Source organism: Natrix helvetica (assembly GCF_964273705.1).
Source record: "Natrix helvetica genome assembly, chromosome: 1".
Lineage (NCBI taxonomy): Eukaryota > Metazoa > Chordata > Lepidosauria > Squamata > Natricidae > Natrix > Natrix helvetica.
The window spans coordinates 165,781,723-165,802,510 of NC_138548.1; the positions used below are offsets into that span (position 1 = coordinate 165,781,723).

The following is a 20,788-nucleotide window of genomic DNA, read 5'->3' on the forward strand; positions in this document are numbered from 1 at the left end:
CTACTACTACTAATAATAATAATAAGTAGTAGTAGTAGTAGTAGTAGTAGTAGTAGTAGTCAGTTGGTAGTAACAAACTGACTATTAACAATGCCATGACTGAGTTGCTAAAATCATTCACTGGAAACTGTGCCAGAAGTTTGGATTTGAGTACAGCAAAAACCACTGGGAACATCAGGTTGAGAAGGTTCTAGAGAATGAAAAAGACAAGATCTTGTGGGATTTCAGAATTCAGACTGACAGGCACTTGGCCCATAACACACCTGATATAACAATAGTTGGAAAGAAAAAAAGTTTGCTTCATTGACATTGCAATACCTGGTGATGCGCTAATTGAAGATCAGCAGCAAGAAAAAAAATCACAAAGTACTGGGACTTGCAAATTGAAGTTGAGCGACTGTGGAAAAAGAAATCGTGTGTTGTCCCGATTGTAATTGGAGCCCTTGGAGCAATACCTAAAGGGCTACCTCGCTATTTGGAAATTCTCAATTTATCGGACTTGAACATTCTGACTCTACAAAAAACCACCCTACTTGGAACAACTTATATCCTCCAACATTACATTAACAGTTCCTAGGTCCTTGGTTAGGACTCGAGCTGTTGAGCTACCAACCAGCCCAAAGGCTGTGAATTTCACCAAAGATTAACCTCATAATAATAATAATACAAAATCTTAAGAAGGTACTTGGTTGATACCTAGGACGCTGGCAGCAACTCATATCAACCATTAGCACCACTCAATGGTTGTGAGATGCATTTTTGAATGTTCAGTTGATTGAGTTTCAATAAAGTATATAATAATAATAATAATCTGGAAAAATCATGAATATTCGACCTGGCCATAGAAACTACGTGATCATGGATGAAACATGTAACAGTGATACCCATTATCATCAGAGCACTTGGTGCCATGTCCAAGAATTTTACAAAATACATCAAGAAATTGCAGCTTCCTGCAATAACAACAGTGGAACTGCAAAAAACTGTGCTACTTGGAACACCGTACATTTTAAGAAGATACTTGGTTGATACCTAGGATGCTGGCAGCAACTGTATCAACTATCAGCGCCAGTCAATGATATTTGTGATACATTTTTAAATGTTCAGTTGACTGAGTTTCATGTTTAATGAATAAAAGAATAATAATAATAATAATAATAATAATAATAATAATAACAACAACAACAACAACAACAATAATAATAATAATTCATACATTCCTTGCCTATTTTTCACTTAGATCATAATTAGGAAGAACAATTGTTCCGTGCTCTTGAAAACATGTAACATTTCAGAAGAAGAAGAACTGCTTTTGTTCTTTTTGATATATTATGTGTAGATGTGTCTGCCTGGCGACTGCCTGGACAGGTCCTGCTGTTTTCTCTTGGCAAGTTTTCAGAAGTGATTTGCCCTGGCTTTCCTTCCTAGGACTGACAGGGAGAGTAACTGGCCCAAGGTCATCCAGCTGACTTTGTGCTTAAGGCAAGCCTAGAACTCACAGACTTCCCAGTTTCCCGCCTGATGTCTTAGCCACTACAGTACAACAAACAGAATCTCTTTTTAATATATTACGCTCTATTAAATACTAAACTGCACATTATTCATGCACCAATTACATTGGTTTAAGAAATCAAAAAATATTGAAACGGACAAAATGAACAGAAATTCACTTCAACAATAATGGCTATGTTTCACGGCAATTTCTGCAAGCAAATGATTCCACATGCCAAGTTAAAAGTGTCTTAATTATTGAGACAATTGAAGCGTCTTTAGTTTTGCAGAATGAGATCTGCTTCCCCCTCCGCCCAAGGCCCAGGGAGGTCCCCAACCACTGGGCCCAGGACCAGTACCAGTACCAGACGGTGGCCTTTTAGGAACTGGTCTGTGCAAGCAGCAGGCGAGCAAGTGAAGCTTCATCTAACACATGTGCGGGATCTAGTTTGTGCATGAAACCATCCCTCCTGATATGTGGAAAAATTGTTTTCCATGAAACTGGTCCCTGGTACCAGAAAGGTTGGAGACCACTGTTCTAGACATTTATTTGTTGCATATAGACTATGATGAGGATAAATAGGCTTGATTTGACTGCACCGTATCGTATATCTTTATTTCGATTTTGCAAATTCAGGAGCTTCTATCGCTTCCAACTCTCCTGCATTTTAGCAACTGATAATTATACATTATCTGGGAAAGAGCTAGATTTCAGGATCTTAATCCAGTTTTAATATCTGCCACTTCGGATTCAGTTTAAATATTAAGGCAACACATTCTGTTAATACATTGGGGGGGGGGGGGAAACATCATCTCCAATCTGAGTCATTGTTACCTGCACATTTCACTCCCTGAGCAATGAGGCCCCACATGAAGTTGGCACAATATTCACACCAATGTGGTCCTCTGAAGGTATGAACCTGAAAAACAAAAGCAGAAAACAATAAAAGAGAGAGAGAGAGAGAGATTTTTCAAAAGCACACCAGCTTTCTTCTTTTTTTTAAAGCTATAGCAATAATAAAACAAATTAAACTTGCTGGCACGTGTTGTCTGTTACAGGAAAATATGCCAAAATATAAATTTAAACAGAGATGGTGTCAGGTTAGATTGCTTCAAGCTCCAATAGCAGAAATGGTGGGGAATCATCACCCCGTTAGCCGCATAGTGATTCTTGCCCACTTCCAACTCCCTGTATGAAAGAGAAGCCTGGAGACCAACAGGAGAACCCAAAGCCAGAATATGCCCCATTTCTGTTGATGGGAGAAAAGATGGGGCCAAGCTATTTCTACATCGGAGAGGAAAAGGTCAGCTGATTCAAAGTCATTACAATTCGATCTGGAGGGAACTGCTGTCTCCGTTGTGTTGATGTAAGTTTGTTGTTGTTTTCCTGTGAGTGGGGTTATTCTTATCTTTGACACCTGGAGTTGTGTATTTTTAATTCTTGTAAGCTGGCCAGAGTCACTTATTTAAATCTAGGTCATATAAATAAAAACACATTTACTATTCACTACATGAAAAGAATCAAGACTGATTAAAAGGCAACGCTACCAGCTCTGTGGGCCATGAGGGGAAAAAAATACAAATGTTTGAAAAAGTATCTTTATTATTATAAGACCAACCAATTTTAATAAATTTGCTTGTTTTTGCTTGCTTTCAATTAGTCATCAGGTATTGTGATTAGCAATAGAAAGAGACGAGGTGAGGCTGATCATGAAGCTATGTCTGCACCAGCAGTACATTCTTAAAAGGAGCAATGGAGACCCTTCAGACAGGATAAACAGGCTTTATCAGGTGGTCCCTAGTGTGGACCCTTTTTCTCTGCCTACAGGATTTCAATTGCAGGCTTAAGCATGGCTTCAGACACACAGTACAAATCTTTCCATGCACACCTAGCTTTCTAGTAAAACTTGTTATTCCATGCAGTTTGCAATAATAAAAAGTGCCTAATCAGAGGTGGTATTCAGCAGGTTCTGACCAGTTCTGGAGAACTGTAGCAGAAAAGGTAGCAGAAATTTTGAGTAGTTCGGAGATCCGGTAAATACCATCTCTGACTGCCCCCCCCCCCCCATCTATTCTCTGCCTCCTGAGTCCCAGCTGACGGGGAGGGAATGGGGATTTTGCAGTAACCTTCCCCTGGAGCGGGGAGGGAATGTAGATTTTACAGTATCCTTCCCCCGCCACACCCACCATGCCACGCCCACCAAGTAGTAAAATTTTTTGAAGCCCACCACTGTACCTAATGTAATAAAAGGTTATGGCACTAACTATATTATGGGCCTTGCAGAGAAAATATAAGGTTTAATTCCAGACAGTGTGGATGTTGTTAAAGAATGAGGTCCCATATTTTAAAAAGAACCTTTCGATATGAAATTCACACTTTTTTATGCTCCACAATGATTGATGAAGAAAAAAACAGACCAAAGTAGGCCTATCGTTCTTCCTCAGATCCTAATCTCACATTTTCTGTAGGACAAAATTGCACTCCAGCGAATAAAACTCTGTTTGGGCAAAGTATCCATGGCTAATATAAAAGAAATGAAATCTCTTGCTGGAAGCAACATTTTAAGATGAGATTCTTAAAATTTGTGTTCCAACCAAAATTAACTAATGTGGATTTCATTAGACCAAGTTTCTTGTGGTACCGCAATATTCTTAACACGGAAAGGCATTACTTCGGCTATTTAGTACGTAACCTTTCAGTCTGTACAATTAAAGCTGGGCTTAAATTTCTTCTACCTCTGCTAAATTACTAAATAAAACCAACTGATTCATTCTGACATTCAAGTCAGGTTAACACAGTGGTTCTCAAATAGTGGGGCGCGCCCCCCAGGGGGGGTGCGAGGCTCCGTAAAGGGGGGCGCGAAGGCTTCCTTTCCATCTGGGTGCAACGGCGGCGACAACAGCGCAGCGGCGGCGGCGGACTGGAGTTTCCCGCCAAGGTTGCCTGTCCGACCAGCCCCCGCTGGCTCCTGGCTGAGGGAGGAGCTGCCGCTCCGCCTTCTCCGAGCGGGATCCACGCCCTGCAACTGGCCGTGAGGGGAAGGTTTTGGCCAAAAACCGGGCCATTTTTGCCCATTTGTTGCCAGTAGAATGCTTCTGGGGGTGGGGGAGGTGAAAAATGGGGTGCACAGATGCCCCAGGAGGCACAAAAAATGGGCCCCTTTTCAACCCCCCCCCACCTTCAGAAGATGATAGAGAAAGAGAGAGCTAGTGAGAGGGAGGGAGGGAGAAGTGAGACAGAAAGAGATAGACAGAGAGAGACACACACACAGAGAGAGAGACAGAGAGAGACAGAAGGAGAAAGAGGGACAGAAAGAGAGAGAGAGAGAGGAGAGAGAGACAGAGAAAGACAGAGAGAGAGAAGAGAGAGACAGAAAGAGAGAGTGAGACACAGAGAGACAGAAAGAGACAGAGAGAGAGGAGACAAAGAGAGAGAGACAGAAAGAGACAGAGAGAGTGAGAGAGAGACAGAGAAAGACAGAGAGAGAGAAAGAGAGAGGGAGACAGAAAGACAGACAGAAATAGAAGGAGAGACAGAAAGAGAAAGGCAGAGAGAGAGAGAGAGGGAGAGAGACGAGGGAGAGAGAGAGACAGAGGGAGAGACCACTTGGACTGTCTTCGCATCTGGGATGCATGGGTCTTTCCCATTGAGACGAGCAGGTGTTGTTTCTAGAAATCACTGCATGCAGGAAATATATGTGTGTGTTTGTGTGTGTATGTTACGGTGAAAGACCGAAATTGGTGAATGTCGACGTACGTTTCCCCCCCTCTTTGGGGAGGAGGAGAGCCAGAGGATCGCCTCTCTTTGGGGAGGAAAGTACGTTTCCCCCTCTCTTTGGGGAGGAGGAGAGCCAGAGGATCGCCTCTCTTTGGGGAGGAAAGTACGTTTCCCCCTCTCTTTGGGGAGGAGGAGAGCCAGAGGATCGCCTCTCTTTGGGGAGGAAAGTACGTTTCCCCCTCTCTTTGGGGAGGAGGAGAGCCAGAGGATCGCCTCTCTTTGGGGAGGAAAGTACGTTTCCCCCTCTCTTTGGGGAGGAGGAGAGCCAGAGGATCGCCTCAAAGGATGCCCCAAAGAGAGGCAAAACGTACTTTCCTCCCCAAAGAGAGGCGATCCTCTGGCTCTCCTCCTCCCCAAAGAGAGGCGATCCTCTGGCTCTCCTCCTCCCCAAAGAGAGGGGGAAACGTACTTTCCTCCTCAAAGAGAGGCGATCCTCTGGCTCTCCTCCTCCCCAAAGAGAGGGGGAAACGTACTTTCCTCCCCAAAGAGAGGCGATCCTCTGGCTCTCCTCCTCCCCAAAGAGAGGGGGAAACGTACTTTCCTCCCCAAAGAGAGGCGATCCTCTGGCTCTCCTCCTCCCCAAAGAGAGGGGGAAACGTACTTTCCTCCCCAAAGAGAGGCGATCCTCTGGCTCTCCTCCTCCCCAAAGAGAGGGGGAAACGTACTTTCCTCCCCAAAGAGAGGCGATCCTCTGGCTCTCCTCCTCCCCAAAGAGAGGGGAAAACGTACTTTCCTCCCCAAAGAGAGGCGATCCTCTGGCTCTCCTCCTCCCCAAAGAGAGGCGATCCTCTGGCTCTCCTCCTCCCCAAAGAGAGGGGAAAACGTACTTGGTGAATGTCGACATTCACCGGTGTAAGTCAGAAATAAGGGCATTTAGCAAATATTTCGGACATTCACCAAGCGAGATTGGTGAATGTCGACATTCACCGGTGAATGTCGACATTCACCAGATTTCGGACTTTCACCGTAACATGTATACATGCACATACAAGTGTCATTTCTTCAGTGTTATCACAGAAGTGAGTACACCCCTTAACATTTTGTAAATATTTAAGTATACTTAAATATTTACAAAATGTTAAGGGGTGTACTCACTTCTGTGATACTCTATATATAAATATATGTATATATATGTTCTAGCTGTGCTCCTTTAAATCTTTTCTGCTACAGTTAATAAAGCTATTCTTTGTTGTAAATTGATCCACATTTTTCTTTTTTTATTCTCTTATACGTTAATAAGGATACAGTGTTATGCAGAGGTGTACTTATAACAATTTTATAGACAAATGATACTATTTACAGTCACGCGGGGGGGCGCGAAATGTTTTCTTCTTCCTAGGGGGGGCATGACAGAAAATAATTGAGAAGCACTGGGTTAACATGTTGCAGCAGAAAACAAAAAGAACTCTGGAGTAATCCTATTCAAGGTTAACAATAGTCGTGATTTGGCCAAAACTTAGAAATCTTACATTTTCAGTCCATGCTTTAGAAGGAAAAAAAAGTATATTTGCTGTATATGCTTACATTATTGTTCTAAAAGCCATTTGAATCAATATTCATTTGTGCCATCATCTTTCTTAGGCTACAGTTTATTTTACTGAAGATTAAGGTGTAGTTGGGAATACTGTTCCCTTAGGCCTATTTTGTTCAAACACAAATCTTTTAGAAACTCAGTTGATTCTTTGATTAAAATTAACATAGTTACTTGAATAAGTAAACAATCCAATTTTTTGTTATTACCTGCATGGTAATTGCCTTATAAAACAAAATTACTTCCTAAACAAAGCAAGTTGATTGGAACCTAAGAGAAGGAGGGAGGGAAGGGAAGAGAAGAGATTGAAATAGTTATTTTAAAGGGTTGACAAGGACAAGTGTTGAATTTGAGTTAAGTGACTCTGTGCTTTAAAGAACACAACTCTTTGGAGCAGCTTGTTGGCCTAGCTAGGCATTCCACATGTTTCCCTCTGACAATTGTGACATCCTAGTCTCCCTACATAGGAAGATAAAACTTATTGTTGCTGGATGCTTTCACATGGAAGATAGCAAGCACTGTAGATCTATGCCAACAGCGTATGCCTTATCAGAAAGCCACAGTCCTTCCATTTGCTATTGTGAGTCAAGTAACGATAGGGCAAAATAAGAGTGTAAGAAGGACTTTTATAGCACAAATAGGATGGCAGTTGTATATTTTTTGTTATTAGACCCCAAATGGGTTGACTATTTATAAACATGGAATTGAATTCATGATCCTATTGGTATAGGTTTCAGCAATGTACTTGGGATGTTTAATACTTAGTTTTGCTTTTTAGAAAACTGACTTTTTCCCCCCCAAAAGAAAGTTTGGCATTATATTCAGCATGTGGTAGAATTGTACTGCATTCTTGTGGTACTGCTTGGCCAGTTGAAATTCTTCATATGAAAGAACAGTATTGTTTTACTGTAGTACTTTCCCAGACAAAAATGCAACCCATAATGTTCTGGCAAAGAATCCCATATTCAGAAGCTTTCTGAGTAGACTGAGGCAAATCTTTATCCTTATTATTAATAATAAATTATTTGTAATAAATACAGGACAACGCATATATATATAGAATGAGTACAATATTGTTACTGCAATTTCACAAATCATCTATGCCAGTGAAAATAATTTTCCTAGCCCCTAGCCATAAAGCCCAAGATTACGTGGGTCTTATCATGCATCACTGTTGCACAGATGGAAAGGACTTTTTATTATTAAATATGTGTCACCATTATAAGCCAGAAGAGATATCTGTATTTGTTTAGCATCCTGCCTGACTTTCTGTATGTTTTAGAAATAGGACTGGAGGATTGTTAGAATGGCTCTTTGTTCATCCATAACAAGATGGTGGATAAAGCTTTTCACTCTGCTCTAAGATTCCCTGCTTTTCTGACCTAAGATTATGAATCAGGGGTGCTACATAGTTAACTACTTGAGATTATCTTTGTTCTTATATTACCTAAGGGAATGGAGCGTTTTTCTGTCCTGCATGTGAGGAACTAATTATAGCACAAAAGAACAGAAGCCAAATTAGGCTTGAAAAAAAGAGTGGGGGAATAGGGGGGGCTTGAAAAAAAGAGTGGGGGTTAATATTTCATATTTCATTTGAAAAGCAAAAGATGGTAGAGATCAAGCATTCTTTTCCTAAAACAATAAGGTAAAGGTTCACCTCGCATATATGTGCTAGACGTTCCTGACTCTAGGGAGCGGTGCTCAACTCCATTTCAAAGCCGAAGAGCCAGTGCTGTCCGAATACGTCTCCATGATCATGTGGCCAGCATGACTAAATGCCGAAGGCACAACGCTGTTACCTTCTTTTTTCTACTTTACCCTCTTTTTTCTACTCTACCCTATTTTTCTACTTGCATTTTTATATGCTTTCGAATTGCTAGGTTGGCAGAAGCTGGGAAAAGTAATGGGAGCTCACTCCGTTACACGGCGTTAGGGATTAGAACCACTGAACTGTCAACCTTTCTGATCGACAAGCTCAGCATCTTAGCCACTGAACCACCGCATCCCTAAAACTATACTCAGATATTTTTGGCACGTTGCACAGCATTTACATTGGAAATTGGCTGGCGCACAATTTCTTTCTGAGTTTAGCCCTAGTGAAAATGAAAGGGGAAACCAAGAAGGGGGGAAAATTCTGATTTTTCTCCCCACATCCCAATCTCAGACTCTTTAGGGTGGGAGACCAGCATCCCATATAGTACTAGAGGGCCAAAACTTTTTTCTAGAGTTCATCCTCCTCCAGGATCCTTAAATAGGTTATCTAGTCCATGTTTTCATATTCACCAAATAAATATCTTCAACCTGCCCCTTCCAGTCAGATATAGGGATTTAACACAGCCAACTCTGACATGTACTTGCAACTCCTGAAAAAGGCTTACAGAGATAGTCATTGCTTAAAATACACTATGCACCGATAAACCTGGTCAGCACATCAGAACCCAGTGGTTGCAAACAACAACGTGTTCCTCCTGATAATATCCCAAGATTTCCATCTCCCCAAGGCAGCTATTTTATTAATGCTCCCAGATACAAGTTTTTCTTTCAGCTGTTTAGATAAGATTACTGCACTGCCTTTGCAGCTTTAATCTCCTTCTTATAATCTCTGGGTTATAAAGGAAAGACAAATAATGAGGACAAGAGATGAAAAATTACTCTCACGTGATCTGCAGTTATATATAAAACAAGACTGGTGGCCCTGGATGTCTTTTGGTGTCAGATTCATTGACTGTGTAGCATTAGAACGAGGCCAAAGGAGCATTATAAAAGAAGGTTGAAGGAGAAAGCTAGAAGAGCCAATGGCTAAATAAATATCCTGAGGTACTCAGGAACCAGTGCTACTCTTCTGCCCAAAGCTGTCACAGAGTGGGGTTACATTCATGGCATAAGCTGTAATGCAATACAGAGCATAAGGTGAGTGGGTGAGATTTTTCTCTCTCTCAGCCAGCTCAAAACATGCCAAAATGCTAGAAAACAATCCATTTTCTTCCATGTTCTTCCGTGTTTAATAAAAAGCCAAGCTCCTACCAAACTCCTGGCCTTATTTTCTTCCATGAAAAACAGCACAGAAGTCTCTGTCTAAATCCCAATGCATCATTTATGCTTTTGAAAATGGAGTGCTATCGTTCCTCACATAAATATTTTAGAAATGTTTAAAGCAGAAATAGAACACGTGTAAGTGAATGTTTTGTGAAGAAAACCTTACTCCCATCTCATAAATGAGAAGAGAAAGGAACAAAAGATGAAAAAAATACTTCCCAAATGATTGGCAGAAATGTAAAGATGGATTTTTTATTAAACAGAAACTTGATTAGCGGTGTCAAAGAAGGCGCACAGGGAAAAAACCAACAGGATATCAAAAAATAATTTTTCAGGGGATCTCGATCTAAAACCCGATGCTGAACTTGAAACGACAGAGTTCTGGGTGCCTTTAAAATTTTGGGGATATGACATCCAGAAACTGCTGAACAATGCTGTTAAATTATAATAGAATGAGTAAAACATTATATGTATTGATGACAGCAATAATGCAAGCTGGTCTTTTTAATAATATAGAAATGATATAAAGTCAATTTTGGTATTTCTTCTTGCTTCACCTCTTTTTTTATTTTTTTTTATTTGGAGTCCAGTCCCTGATATGCAGCTCAATGCTCAAATAATGCAGTTCTTGATTCAGAGAAAGGTGCACATTCCTGCTTTAAAACAATCAGCATTTGGTAGTATAGTAAATACTATGTCTAATCTGTTAGAACATGGGTGGTGCTGGAAAGCTCAGCAACACTCTTCTGTTCTCCTTTTTGCTTCTTTCGGGCAAGACTGAGCTTGCCTGCCTCTTGAAGTTGCCCAGAATCGTGGCTAAACAACTTGCTTGGTTCAGGGGACACTGAGGACATTATGCACCTGGCACCCTTCACTGCGGCATGATTATCAGAAAGGAGAGCTGCAGACCTGAATGTCAAATAGTCAAAAGTTTGTTTGCAACTCTAACTCATTCCTGGCCCGAAGCTCTTAATGACTTTCTTGTAGGTACTGAATGTGTCAGCAGGAATTGGAACAAGCGGCAGTTGTATTCCACTGAAGGGACCAAAAAAACTACTACAGGAAATAGAAGACAATGGAAATCCCTCTCCTATCTTTTTAAGGATTAAATGGTGTTTTACTAATGCAGGGTTGAAATGTACAACGTAGCTGAGACACTTGAATTTGCTGGGTTTTTAACGATGCTAATGTTTTCAGATGCACTTTCCAATCTTGAAAAAAACAGGCAACAATAAAGGTAGTCCTCATCTTACAACCACCACTGAGCCCACATTTTCTGCTGTTTAGTGAGACATTCGTTGAGCGAATTTTTCTCTATTTTAAAACCTTTCTTGCCACAGTTGTTCAGTGAATCACTGTAGTTGTTAAATTAGTAAACAGGGTTGTTAAGTGTACCCATTGACTTTGCTTGTCCGAAGGTCGCAAAAGAGGATCACATGACCTGGGGGACACTACTGTTAGATATTAACATATATCGGGATAAGTCTTCCCTCTGGTCCGCTCCTAAAGCGGGAAACAGGTATCCCTCTGATTGGTCGAGGGGCGTGCCCAATCCCTATAAAAGGGGAACCCTCCGACTACCAAACAAGCTGGATCACTATTACTACTAATAAAGAGCTGTTAAGTCACTTCGTGTCCGCAGTCTGTCTCTCGTTGCCCAGATCCAACATTGGCGACGAAGGTGGGATTGAGAGACAGATAGGACGAAGAACGCTACCTCCAGAATCTCCGGATTTGATCCAGCCCAGGAATTCGGCAGCAATTCCGACAGCCATCTCAGATCACCGCAGCGCGGCAAATTCAAACAGAGAAGATGGCGATGCATGCTCCCCCCGCTCCTTTCGACCCAGAAAACGACGAATGGGAAGCCTTCATGATTCGTTTCGAGTGTTTCCTCGAAGCGAACGAATACACGGGGATCACCGATGCGAGGAAGAAAAACATCTTCCTCGGCTACTGCGGAAAAGAAGTCTTCAATACGGCCAGAGACCTCACCGCGCCTACTCCAATACAAGCAGTATCGTGGACAACGTTGCAACAGACTCTGCAAACCCATTACGCGCCAAAACCTTCCCGCCATGTCTGCCGCAAGGAGTTCAACATGAGGACTCAGAAGGCGGGAGAATCCGTTAATCAATATGTTGCAGCCCTACGAAAAGCAGCAGCTCACTGCGAATACAGGGATCTGGAAGAACACATCTTAGAGCGGCTCATCTGTGGGATAAGAGACATTTCGTTGCAAAAGAAGCTGTTGGCAAACCCGAGTTTAACCCTACAGACAGCGTTAAACGAAGCGAGAGCGTCAGAATCAGCGGAGAAATCATCGGTGACCATACAACGAGGGGCCAGCGTAAACCAGCCAGCACCGAGGCAAACCAGAGTTCACTACGAGGACACAAGCCCCGACTACGAGAATCCCGAGTTCGAGGACAGTCACCTAATGCAGAGCAGTCACGTGAGGCCTGGGGGGAGACCCGGATCCCGTTTGCCGCCCTGCGCAAGCTGCGGAGAGAATCACCCCAGGTCTACTTGTAGGTTCAGGAACGTTGTTTGTTCGCATTGCAACAAATTTGGGCACATCGCACGAGTGTGCCGGAGCGGAGTCCCTGCCTCACGGCAGCCACCCATGTACCGCCAACAGAAGCCCAACCCAGGGGCTTGGCGAAATCAAAAAGGGCGCCCAGAGAGAAATCCACAAGTGTTTACCCAGAGAGAAAATTTCCAAAGAGCTGAACGAGCGTATCCCCAGAGAGAATACACACAGAGAGCTGAAAAAGCGTTCTATCAAGACGCTCAACAAGAGTATTTTCAGGATGTTGACGATGAGATAGAGTTGACCCAGAGAGAGGAGTTGCGAACGTATCTCACCACGATACATCAGGTCCGCCCTAAGCGGCCCAAAAGGCTGAAAGTCACAGTCCTCTTGGAGGGCTCACCCTGCGAGCTAGAAGTTGACACAGGATCAACCCTGACGATCATTTCATGGGCATCCATGAAACAGGCTATCCCTAGCCTCAGAAAGAGCCAACTGCGTGCTCCAGACGTCCTGCTACGAGACTACCAGGGGAACCAAGTCCCCATCGTGGGCCAAGGCACATTCCGCATCCGTTTCAAGGACATCGAAGCCCAGCTGCCCGTGACCATCGCCAGCGCGCCATTGCAGAACCTTCTGGGGCTTGATTGGTTTGAAGCCCTGGGATTAGAAGTCACCGGAATCAACGCCGTGAGAAACAGCAGCGCTGAAAAGATTTTTAAGGAGTTCGAGGATGTGTTCAGCCCCGGTCTTGGTAAGTATGTGGGCAAACCAATATCATTTAATTTAGACCCAAATGTGGCGCCAATCCGACTTAAACCGAGACGAGTGCCTTTTGCACTCCGCCCAAAAATAGATAAGGAGATAGATAAGTTAGTGGAACAAGGGATCCTTGAGCCGGTAGATCACGCGCGCTGGGAAACACCTATCGTGACCCCAGTCAAACCAGACGGATCAGTCCGCGTCTGCGCGGACTATAAGTGCACAATTAATGTCGCGCTACAACAGAGCGCATATCCTGTGCCAGTAGTACAGCACTTATTGCACTCGTTGGGGCCAGGAAAGGTATTTGCAAAGTTAGACATGGCACAAGCTTACCAGCAACTGCCAGTTGATAGCGCCACAGCGGAGGCCCAAACGATAGTGACGCATAGAGGAGCATTCAAATGCAACCGGCTACAATTCGGCGTTAGCATTGCCCCAGGATTGTTCCAGAGCGTCATGGAACGACTGTTGCAAGGGATACCAGGAGTCGTCCCCTATTTTGACGACATCTTGGTGTCAGCTGCAAACGAGGAGCAATTAAACAAAAGAGTCAGATCTGTTTTGGCCAGAATCAGAGAAAAGGGTCTCCGCCTTAAAAAAGAAAAATGCCAAATTAACGTGCCTAGCGTAGAATTCCTGGGTTATAGAATCGATGGTCAGGGAATACACCCCACTTCAAAGAAAATTAAGGCGATCCAGGACGCCCCCACACCACGAAATCAGACCGAGTTGCAGGCCTTCCTCGGATTACTTAACTTCTACAGCGTTTTTCTGAGACAGAAGGCGACCGTTGCTGAGCCACTACACCGTCTACTCCAGAGGAACGCACCATGGAAATGGGGACGATCCGAAGCTGCAGCTTTCGCCGGAGTAAAGCGTCTACTCACCACTGACTCATTGCTTGTTCAATACAGCCAGACCCTACCGCTGGTATTGACCTGCGACGCATCACCTTTCGGAGTTGGAGCAGTCCTCAGCCACAGGATGCCCGACGGAAAAGAAGCACCCATCGCGTTCTACTCCAGAACTCTTTCATCGGCCGAAAGAAATTACAGCCAAATGGACAGGGAAGCGCTGGCTGCCGTCGCGGGAGTAAAGCGTTTCCACGAATACCTCTACGGCCGCGATTTTGAACTGATCACAGATCATAAACCGCTGTTGGGACTTTTGGCGGGAAACCGCCCCACTCCGGTCTCCCTTTCTCCTCGCATGACCAGGTGGACTGTTTTCCTGGCTGCATATTCATACAAATTGATACATCGACCGGGCTCCACTCTTGGACACGCAGACGCACTCAGCCGTTGCCCATTACCTGACATTCTGCCAGACCCCACTCCAGAAGTACCGGTATTGCTCATTGACTGTTTGGATTCGGGACCGGTTTCTTCCTACGATGTTGCAAGGTTCTCCTCTAAAGACAATGTAATAAAGCAAGTTCAAACTTGGGTTTGGAGGGGGTGGCCAAAGGGAAATGTGGGCCCGGAATTCAAAATGTTTTGGTCAAAACGAGACGAGCTCTCAGTACTACAAGGATGTTTGTTGTGGGGGGATCGAGTTGTTATTCCGTATGCTTTACGTAAAAATGTATTAGATGCTTTACATATGGGTCATCCGGGGATTGTTAGAATGAAGGCGTTAGCAAGAAGTTACGTGTGGTGGCCAAACATGGACAGAGAAATAGAGGAGTGGGTGGCCACTTGTGACCCATGCCAGGAATCGAGACCAGCACCCCCGGAAGCGCCCGCCACAGAATGGGAGAAACCCAAAGCACCCTGGTCGCGAATACACATCGACTTCGCAGGGCCATTCCAAGGTCAGACTTTCCTTATAGTTGTGGATGCATACTCAAAGTGGCTAGATGTAGTCCTAATGACTTCAACCACGGCAGAGGCAGTCATAAAGGTTCTACGGCGACTCTTCGCCACCCATGGCCTGCCAGATCTCCTCGTATCCGATAACGGGCCCCAATTCACGGCCATGCACTTTGAAACATTTCTAGCAGGGTTGGGAATCCGGCATGCCCTCATCGCGCCATTCCATCCAGCATCAAACGGACAGGCGGAGAGAATGGTGCGATTCGCAAAAGAGGCCCTCGCCAGGATGGGTCCAGGTGATTGGCAAACACGCATTGACCATTACCTCCTCATTCAACACATTACCCCGAGCGCAACGACGGGTAGGAGCCCCGCTGAACTACTCATGGGCCGTCGCCTACGGTCTCACCTAGACCGGCTCCACCCGAATTACTCTGCCACGGCTCCCCCAGACTCTACAAGTAAGGTCCGGTCTTTCAGAGTAGGGGATTCAGTATACGCTCACAACTACACGGGGGGAACATTATGGATGCCGGCAAAGGTCATAGGCATCACGGGTCCACGATCATATTTGCTAGAGCTAGAAGATGGGCGGAATTGGAAAAGGCACATCGATCAACTGCGGGGTCGCCTAACACACTCCAACCTTAGAAATGAAGACGAAAGTTTCCTGTCTACGGAAAGTCAGCCACAAGAAAACCCCAGCATAGGAAACAACGACGCCGGCGAGCCAAGCGTGGAACAAGACTACACACACGTAGCAGAGCAACCCCCAGACAGCGCAGCTGAACAAACTCCTGAACACCCGAGCAACGAAGGCACAAGACCTCCAGAACGGGAAATAGAAAAAGCACCCGATCCTGCAACTACTTCAAACCAACCCGCACCCAGTCCTGCAACCACTTCAAGCCAACCCGAACTACGACGTTCCTCCCGAGCAAGACAAACACCCACCTACCTAAAGGATTATGTTACCTACCGCAACGTCCCATCTAGGAGGGGAGGGGTGTTAGATATTAACATATATCGGGATAAGTCTTCCCTCTGGTCCGCTCCTACAGCGGGAAACAGGTATCCCTCTGATTGGTCGAGGGGCGTGCCCAATCCCTATAAAAGGGGAACCCTCCGACTACCAAACAAGCTGGATCACTATTACTACTAATAAAGAGCTGTTAAGTCACTTCGTGTCCGCAGTCTGTCTCTCGTTGCCCAGATCCAACAACTACAATGGTCATAAATTTGAATCACTTCCCAAGCGTCTGAATTTTGATCACTTGGGACACAGCAAAGATCGTAAGTATGAACCAGCTATCATGCAACTGATTTTTTATCATATAAAAATGGGGATGCTGCAACGGACGTAGGTGTGAAAAAAAGTCATGTCACTTTTTTCACTGCTGTTTTAACTTCAAACGGTCACTAAATGAACTGTTGTAAGTTGAGGACTTCCTGTATAGGCTGCAAATTATTTTAGTCAAGAAAAAAGTGACAGCAAGTAGCAAAATATACAGCTACAGGATACTGCAAAGTTGAATATGAATAGAATGAGCTCGGCTATGATGCTCTAGTTAATCTGGAAAAAAAACCCGCTGAAGATAAGAGGCTGTGACACATCGTATCATATCCTTGAAGCAAGAGCTTTGGCTGCTTCAGTGCAATCTTTCTACACTTTGTCACATGGGAAGCCATGTGCACGCAAAGGCAAGAGACTAGAAAGCATCAATATGTCAAAGCTAGATTTACCATGAAAAATATGGATAAACACAGAAGTTTTAATTAATTGGGGTATGTGTGTGAGTCTATTTCCACAGTTTTGATTATCTTGGAATAGAGGGAAAGCAGTGAATAATGTTTCTTTTGTGTTATACATGAAACTCATGGACTGAAAATAAAGAAATGAAGCGGTAAATAGTGCCATCCTGCCTTACAGCCACTTCCCCAGAAATTGTATATAAAGGCATAAGTATATGCATAAAAAATCTTTATGACATTTCATTTCACAAAGGGCTGTGGAGAATTGTATCTCAAGATTCTAGGAGTTCTTTAATTAACTAATTAATTGAAGAACTGAAATTGTAAGGGACCAAAATAAAGTCTTGCAGATTAAAATGTATAAATGCAAACAATTACAGCTAATAAATACCTTAAAGGTAATTCCAACTATCTGGCATTCAATTTACCCATATGAAAAATGATTGGAAAGAATCTGGACTAAATCACGGACATGTTTAATGGTTTCATCACTCAAATGTAAGATTATCCAAATTGATTGGATCACCTGAATAGCTGGGGCCCAAAATAGCTTGAAATTCAGAAAGAAATAGCTAGCTGAAATCAGACGAAGAACGTTATTGAGTGAAAGAAAATGTAAATTAAGTGACCATAGAGCTTGCTCCAGTGGGAATGTCTGTCCCCCTCACATGTATACTTTTCATGGGGGCCATTACACGTGGAACCTATTACAATGGTCTTGTGCTCTTATTCCCGAGAGTAATAATTAACATTTGCTCTATATGAGACAATTCAGGCCAAAAAGATTGTTGAGACTACTTCCTAAAAGTTAAGACAACAGGAGGGAATTCTGGGTGACAAATGGCTCAAAAAGTGGTTTGAAAAGTCAAACACCCCATCAATACCCACCCTTAAAGTACAGCTTGTGGGTTCATTTGGGGTAATCAAAAGAATGTGTGTGTATGTACCTGGACCTCCATTCAAGGGTTATCAATCTACTTCCCCGTGTTGCTCCAATGGTGTCCGTCCTGCAGAAACTCCTCTGTTTAGTTTCCTGATAAACAAGGATCCTGATAATGCTGATGACAGGCCTGGCTTATGGAAGAACAAATGGAGGAGGAGTTGATACCATTTGAACAATGTGTGGGGGGGGGGGAGCACTTTTGCAAGTTTCTTTGAAAAGAACTGACTTTTAATCCTTTTATGTAGATTGCATCTTGCACACCCACTACTAGGCTTGTGAAAATCACATGATGAGGACCTCTCTGCTTTGCTCCTACCCTAGGAACACATGCATGCACAGGCATGCCCTGAAACCCTGGGAAGCTCACCAAGCAGTTAAGCCTCCAAGCACTTACAGATGCTCCAGTCTTCAAGGAAAGGATGGAGAAACATACTTTGCTCACCAACAAAGGCCTGGCTGAATTGTTTGCACAGGAAATACACACACAGTTATATAACAAACACCACATGCCAAGATCTTTATGGAGTCCTTTGCAGGGCTGTGATTTGATGCTTTCCAAGTGCTTAAACATTACTCTATAATAACTCTTCATGCCAGGGAGCCCAATTTAATCTAAACTGTTTATACCATAAGATCAGGTTATAGAAAAGTGCATTACTGTATTTAAATGAGTTTTGACCTGGTTTTATTTATTTAAGTTCAAATACGTCTTGCTATTTGCTTTTAATTTCTTGCCTTTTTCCCCCCAGAGAAAAGTGGACTGCAATATTCCCAAGAGTGCTGTAACAGAGTCCCCAAACTCCACATATTTAGAGACTCACTCTTCACCATGAATGATCATAATTTGTACAGTTAACCTAGGGCAATTTTTTTGATAATGCCTCCTGTGTATCAGAGGAGTGAGATTCTCTACTGCCTTGAAGATCTGCCAAAGGAAGCATTATTCAAACTGCCATTAAAAATAAATGGAGCAGATTATTTGGTTGCCAGGGAGATTTTAAAAAAAGAGCTGCAGTGTTTCTCTCTAATTTTAGCATTCATTTGAAACAAAACTTTTTGAAATATTAGAAAGCAACCCAAGAGGTTAAAATAGCTTTCACAAATCTAATGCCTTTAATATGAGATGGGTTTCAAAAGACTGGCTGGATATAGGAGGTATAAATCTAATACGTGTGAAGATTACCAGATTGGGGGAAATTGGGTTGTAAGAGGTAAAAGGTAAAGGTTCCCCTCGCATATATGTGCTAGTTGTTCCCAACTCTAGGGGGTGGTGCTCATCTGTTTCAAAGCTGAAGAGCCAGCGCTGTCCGAAGACATCTCCGTGGTCATGTGGTCGGCATGACTAAACGCCAAAGACGCACGGAACATTCTTACCTTCCCACCAAAGGTGGTCGCTATTTTTCTACATGCATTTTTATGTGCTTTCGAACTGCTAGGTTGGCAGAAGCTGAGATAAGTAACGGGAGCTCACTCCGTAACGCAGCGCTAGGGATTCGAACCGCCGAACTGCCAACCTTTCTGATCGACAAGCCACTGAGCCAACAATTATTGAAGGTGATGATACCATGTTTTTAGACTCTGTTGTCTATTCTTTGTATAGTTTTCATAAATTTAACTGTATTAGGAGACTTCTTTGACTATTTTAGCATTAAACTAACAGATTTTTTGTTCAAAAATGTGATCAATTTCATCTTCATTATACTTACTTTGATTTGGAAGTTAATACTGATTGGATTTAACTGATTATAGGATGATGGTGGTATGAGGTGTGGCGAGAGTTTCATAGTAGAAAAGGCCACATTGGCATTAAATCTCTTGAACAGACTGGAGAAATTCAAAGGGCATTAGTCCTAAACTGGATTTTTTTTTGAAGTCAACCTTTTAACTGAAAAGGCAATACACCAACAACATGTGTAATTCTGTCAAGTTTTAAAGCACTCTATATTCAACCTGAAATTACAAATCCTTAAAATAATCCCAAAGCAATATTATTGTCTACATGTTTCCAATTATGATTGTGGGATAAGTAAGATAGTATAACTTAACTAAGGCTACTGAGCAACTTTCTGGTACAGTGAAGATTGAAATCATGAAGCCCTCTAGACCAGGAGTGTCCAACCTTGGAAACTTTAAGGCTTGTGGACTTCAACTCCAGGCATTCTCTAGCCAACAAGGCTGGCTGGAGAATTCTGGGAATTGAAATCTACAGGTTTCAATTTGTTCTCCAAGCTTGCTGTTCAATTCCCAGACATTTCATTCCCACACTAGGTAACATCTTCAGTGGGGTTTAGGGTGAAGTGTCTTGTTCAATTTCCTTCTCTGTTTATACAGGTTCTGTGTGGTTTTGTGGTCAGTAGGTCACATGACTGGTTGTTGCGAGGTGATAAATTCAACTAGTGGTTGGTTCTGTCATTGACTGGTAGTTCGGATGGTCAGTTTTCTTATTGTTTCCTATGCTGGTTCTAATTTGATATGTTTGTGCCAAAATCTACAACGAGCTACAAATATTCTCCACACCTGTGAAGTTTACAGGTCTTAAAGTTGTCAAGGTTGGACACTCCTGCTCTAGACATTAATACAAATGAGGCACTCTTCCCCATTTAAGTTTGTTAGGACACCAAACCTATATTGGCTAGGAATCTGTAACTTTGTAGTCACAATACATCTGGAAGATGCCAGGTTGGGGAAGACATGAAAGTTGAGTCTGAAGCACATCATTAATTTGTAGATCTCTGTATCCTCACGTATGTGTATGTGTTTATTTATATTTCTTGTTCTCTTTTGATAAATTCATGTTACATTATAGAAGGGGGAGTTCTTGTAAACACATTGAAAGGCCCATGGCTAGAACAGGAGTTGGACTTGCAAAATTGAGTGCTGAGCATTTTCAGAAAGAAGGAAAGTAGAGATTTGATTTAACTTAAGATGTTGGCTAAATTGTTACCCTCACATTATGGCCAGTATTGTTAGAACATTAGATTGCTGTGGCATTCCCTCTCCAGTGATAGCTGACTGTTCTATTTATAATAACTTATGCAGGCTAAACAGACACACATTCAATTAAGAGTTAATTAGACGGGTACAACAAATGTTTACAATACCATTAGCTCAATACAAACAGAAACACTAAAAGTGTAGTTTTTGT

General features: G+C 42.9%; 1 protein-coding gene across 2 annotated transcripts in view; it reads right to left on the reverse strand.

The window, feature by feature from the left end:
- Nucleotides 1–20,788, reverse strand: part of CHN1 (chimerin 1) — a 129,727-nt gene that overhangs the window by 17,422 nt on the left and 91,517 nt on the right. For both annotated transcript variants that reach the window (XM_081935447.1, XM_081935448.1), the window contains one exon: nt 2,327–2,411. In XM_081935447.1, the coding sequence (XP_081791573.1) occupies nt 2,327–2,411 (85 nt within the window). The remainder of the gene's footprint in view (nt 1–2,326; nt 2,412–20,788) is intronic.